This window comes from Penaeus japonicus, unplaced genomic scaffold (assembly GCF_977035675.1).
Source record: "Penaeus japonicus unplaced genomic scaffold, GWHDUDI00000001_assembly GWHDUDI00000027, whole genome shotgun sequence".
NCBI classification, from domain to species: Eukaryota; Metazoa; Arthropoda; class Malacostraca; order Decapoda; family Penaeidae; genus Penaeus; species Penaeus japonicus.
Window position 1 is genome coordinate 18,621,487 of NW_028234429.1, and position 5,000 is coordinate 18,626,486.

Genomic DNA, 5,000 nt, shown 5'->3' on the forward strand with positions numbered 1-5,000 from the left:
GAAAGAACCCCATTAATGCAGAGACAGCCCTGGCAGGGCACTGGTCATAGCGGTTTAAAGGGCGTGATGAGAATGCATACTGGCTGGTATCGCTCTCCTTTTTTATATTCACACTTGACAGCTAACAATACACACGCACTGATGCAATATGTTCGGAATGAAAGCACATGTGACGCGGGCAATTCGGTGATGACATTGTGTTGCCAAGTATTGTTGCTGGGATTGTAGCGATTGCGTCATTAATGCCAGTTTTTTTATGCGAGCTATGCCATGCCGGCTCGCCTTCTTTCTTCCTTTCTTTTTTTCTTCCTTTCTTTCACTCTTTCTGTCTTTACTTCTTCCTTCCTTCCTCCTTCCTTTCTTTTTTCGCCTTTACTTCTTTCTTCCTTTCCCACCTTAAGAAACTTGCTCGTTCTTACTCTTTGTTCGATTGTTCTCACGGTCACTCTCGCTTTCCCCACTTCTCGTTGTCATTCTCGTTCTTGCTTATTCTACACACGTAATACTCACACATACGCGCACGTATATGTGCACAAACATGCTACTACACACACAATGTAAATAAATACATAAACAGATGGGATGGAGAGAGGGAGAGAGGAAATGAGGGAATGAGGGAATGAGGGAGAGAGGGAGAGAGGGAGAGAGGGAGAGAGGGAGAGAGGGAGAGAGGGAGAGAGGGAGAGAGGGAGAGAGGGAGAGAGAGACAGAGGGACAGAGGGGGAGAGGGACAGAGGGGGAGAGGGACAGAGGGGGAGAGGGAGGAAGTGAGAGGGAGAACTAGAGATGAGTGGAAAAGGAAGAGGGAGAGGTGGAAGAGGGAAGAGAGGATAGGTGGAAGAGGGATGAGAGGATAGGGGAGAGAAGAGAGGGAAAGGAAAGAAAGTGAGAGTGAGAGTGAGAGTGAGAGTGAGAGTGAGAGTAAGAATGAGAATGAGAGTGAGAGGGAAAAAAGTGGGAGAACACAAAACAAAACACCGCCACCACCAATCCTACACAACCCCCCCCCCCCCAAAAAAAAAAAAAAATACAAATACAAAAACAATTACCGACCTTATCCAGCAGCGGTCTGAGGATGAGCTTATCCCTCGAGATGACGTCCGTGGAGGAAGGATCCTCGTCCTCGTCCTCGTCGTCCGTGTCCTCGTGCGCATGCTGTTGCTCCTCCTCCTTCTGGGCCATCCGCTGCCGCCCGAACTGCCGCACGGGACGAAGCAGGGAGGGAGAGAGAAGAAGAAGAGCGTGTGAGTGAGAGAAAAAAGGGTCGTTTTTCTCCTTATGTGGGGAGATGCAAGTGAGAGGAAGGGGGCATTGTTTGTTTGTATGTTTTTGTGTTGTTGTTTATGTGTGTTTTTCTTTTTCGTGTTTTTGCTTTTTGTGTGTCTTTGTTTTGTGTGTGTGTGTGTTTGTGCTTCTGTTGTTTGCTTGTTTGATGGGGAATGCAATGGTGGACAGTTACATGGTTAAGGCAGCGCATTTTTTAAATTATTATTGTTACTGTGTTATGTCTCGTATATCTTATTCTAGTTTCTAGTTATTTAACTCTATTTTGTTATGTGGGTTATTTCCGTCGTTGAGGTCTTCTAAATATTCATCCCTTTGTTAATGTTATTCATCGTTATCGTTCTTCCTGCTACTGCTCTTCTAGATATTCATCACTTTGTTAATGTTATTCATCGTTATCGTCCTTTCTACTACTGCTATACCCTGTTCTTTCAGCTCTACGCCTACCAATAGCCATCGTGACGTAATTGCTAGATTTTCCACCCGCTTAAATATATCTATCTATCTATCTCCCTGCCTCGACAAATCCGGCCGGCCATCCCTATCGTCTGATAAGGCTGTCAAAACATTTTCTTCGCGATAAGACCAATCTTCATTTCTTTTCTTCTTTTTTTCTTTTTAAAGTTTTTTTTTCTTCTCTTATCTTATCGCTCTGAGTTTCAGTCTGGATAACGTCCGTCGGCACTGGACAACGCAGCCCGCGTCACGATCGCTTGTAACATTTATAAACCCATTTTAAATTTCTTTTGTTTTTGAAGATTTTTCCCTTCACTACGAAAGAGTAAATAAACAAATAAATCGATCAATTATCTTAGCAAATAAATAGATAAGCTAATAAGTTATTAAATGAAGAAATGAATGTACAAATAAGAATTTTAAAAAATAATATATACATATAAATATATATATATATATATATATATATATATATATATATATATATATATATATATATATAAATCACGATCCCTACTAACTTTAAAATCAACGCCTACTAGTCTTGATCGCCTTTCACGTGGACGATACGGTACGCTACTCACGTCTAAGACCTCCTCTTTTTTCATGTCTCCTCTTCCACCCTTCCCCTTCCCCTTCCCCTTCCCCTCCATTCCCTTTTCTCTGTCTCCTCTTCCTCTTTTCCCTTCCCTTTTCTCTGTCTCCTCTTCCTCCTTTCTCTTCCTTCCCTCCCTCCCTTCCTTTCCTTCCTCCCTCGCCCCCTCCCTCCTCCCCATCCCACCCCCACCCCCCTTCAGAAAATCCCCTCATTACCAACCAACCTCATGCGTCCTCCACCAACATGAATATACATTTTTTTTTTTTTTTACCTAATTGTCATAAACTCAAAGTAACGCGTCTCTCTCTCTCTCTCTCTCTCTCTCTCTCTCTCTCTCTCTCTCTCTCTCTCTCTCTCTCTCTCTCTCTCTCTCTCTCTCTCTCTCTCTCTCCCGCGCGCGTTTCGACATACCGCTTGCCTCGCCAAACGGCTCCTCGACAGTCACGATTCAAAAGGGAAGGGAAAGACGCCTTGGATGGATGGGTGCTACAGGTCTCCCCCTCCCCCTTCCCCTCTCCTTCTTCTTCCCCCTCTCCTTCTTCTTCCCCCTCTCCTTCTTCCCCCTCTCCCTCTCCCTCTCCCTTTCCCTCTCCCTCTCCCTCTCCCTTTCCCTCTCCCTTTCCCTTTCCCTTTCCCTTTCCCTTTCCCTTACCCCACTCCACCCCACCCCCAACCCCAAGACGCCAAACACTAACAGACAGACAGACGGACAGACTTCAGGTGAAAGAGCCCTTCTTCCCCTTCCCCTTTGAAGCCCACGAAGACCTTGGCCTTCCCGGGTGATGTCACCTGCTGCTCGGGCGCTCAGCTGACGCATCCCATAGACCAAGGATGACATCGGCGCCGAGTTCCTTGCGTGATTCACGGACGCCACAAGCCTGCCATTCATTATCAAGGGGGACTCTGCTCTTTCGCAACCTACATCTGGATCGGCGAGCGCTTGCTTGCCTGATTAATCACTGCTTGATTCCCTGCACATCTCACAAGGCCCGGCTCCAACGCAAGCACGAGTGAGCAACGTACACACACACACACAACGTGCGTGACCACGCTACCTACTCAAAATCGAATATATATACTCGCAGGGAAGTACGTACGCAAGAACGTAAATAAAGCACGCATTAATGCAAGCATGAACGTGAACATGAACGCACGCACACAGTTACACACTCTTAAACCTACACAATTAAACACTTCTTACGCGTGTACACTTTTACACACTCACATCCACTCACACATTCATCTCACTCACACACCCACACGCTTGAAACCTCGCAGAATGATGTAATCTTCTCACAAAAAAAATACATCTAACTCGATTACCAGATTCACAAACGCGCAAAATACACCCATGGAAATTTACATAAAATCCGCATTACAACGCCAAAATAGGAGAATAAAAAAATATATATATATAAAAAAGAGAGAAAAAAATAAATTATTAAAAATATATAAAAAATAAACAATTATGATTAAAAAAAAGAACTTAATTGATGATACCAATCAAATACAAAAACACGACCGCGTTCACCTCATCAAATATTCAAATTCCAAAATCCCGGCGCATTTTTTTTTAACACCATCGATCCTCGCCCTGATCAACACCAGACTCCCGAATTATATGGCGCCACGTGTTGCCCCGCCCACCGACTCCTTCCCTCCCTCCCTCCCTCCCTCCCTCCCTCTCTCCCTCCCTCCCACCTCCCTCCCTCCCTCCCTCCCTCCCTCCCTCCCTCCCTCCCTCCCTCCCTCCCTCCCTCCCTCCCTCCCTCCCTCCCTGCCTGCCTGCCTGCCTGCCTGCCTGCCTGCCTGCCTGCCTGCCTGCCTGCCTGCCTGCCTGCCTGTCTGCCTCCCTTACCCTTCTTAAACCTTACCTTTCCCTTTTTCCCTGCCTTCCTCCCCTTCTTCACCTTCCCCTTTCTTCTTCCCCTTCTTCACCTTCCCCTTTCTTCTTCCCCTTCCCTTTCCCCTGCCTTCCTTCCCTTCTTCACCTTCCCCTTCCTCCCTCCCCCTCTTCACCTTCCCCTTCCTCCCTCCCTTTCCCTTACCCCTGCCTTCCTCCCCTTCCCTTTACCTACCTCCCTCCCCTTGCCTTTTCCGGCCTCTCTCCCCTTGCCTTTTCCTGCCTCTCTCCCCTTCCCTTTTCCTGTCTCTCTCCCCTTCCCTTTCCCCTGCCTCTCTCCACTTCCCTTTCTCCTGCCTCTCTCCCCTTCCCTTTACCCCCTCCCCCTTCCTTTTACGTGCCTCCCTCCAGATCCCCTTCCCCTGCCTTCCTCCGCTTCACCTTCCCCTGCCTCCCTTCCCTTTTATACCTTCCCCTGCTTCCCTTCCCTTTTTCACCTTCCCCTGCCTTCCTCCCCTTTACCTTCCCCTGCCTCCCTTCCCTTTTTCACCTTCCCCTGCCTTCCTCCCTTTCTTCACTTTGGCCTTGCCCTTCCCCTTCCACTTTCCCTTGCCTCCCTCTCTTTCTCCTACCCCTTTCCTTGCCTCCCTCTCCTTCTTCACCTTCACCTTCACCTTCCTCTTCCACTTCATCATCATTACCACCACCATCATCATCAATGCTTCACCATCAGCATTCCATCATCATCATCGTCATCATCATCATCAGCAATACATCGCCGTTAATATGCCATCACCATTATCTCTATCATCATTAATA

The 5,000-nt window shown here is 47.3% G+C and overlaps 1 protein-coding gene across 6 annotated transcripts in view; it reads right to left on the reverse strand.

The window, feature by feature from the left end:
- The window catches only part of Gpat4 (Glycerol-3-phosphate acyltransferase 4), a 38,304-nt gene that overhangs the window by 22,097 nt on the left and 11,207 nt on the right, over nt 1-5,000 (reverse strand). For all 6 annotated transcript variants that reach the window (XM_086552698.1, XM_043018419.2, XM_043018420.2 and 3 more), the window contains one exon: nt 1,054-1,197. In XM_086552698.1, coding sequence (XP_086408824.1) covers nt 1,054-1,197 — 144 coding nt within the window. The remainder of the gene's footprint in view (nt 1-1,053; nt 1,198-5,000) is intronic.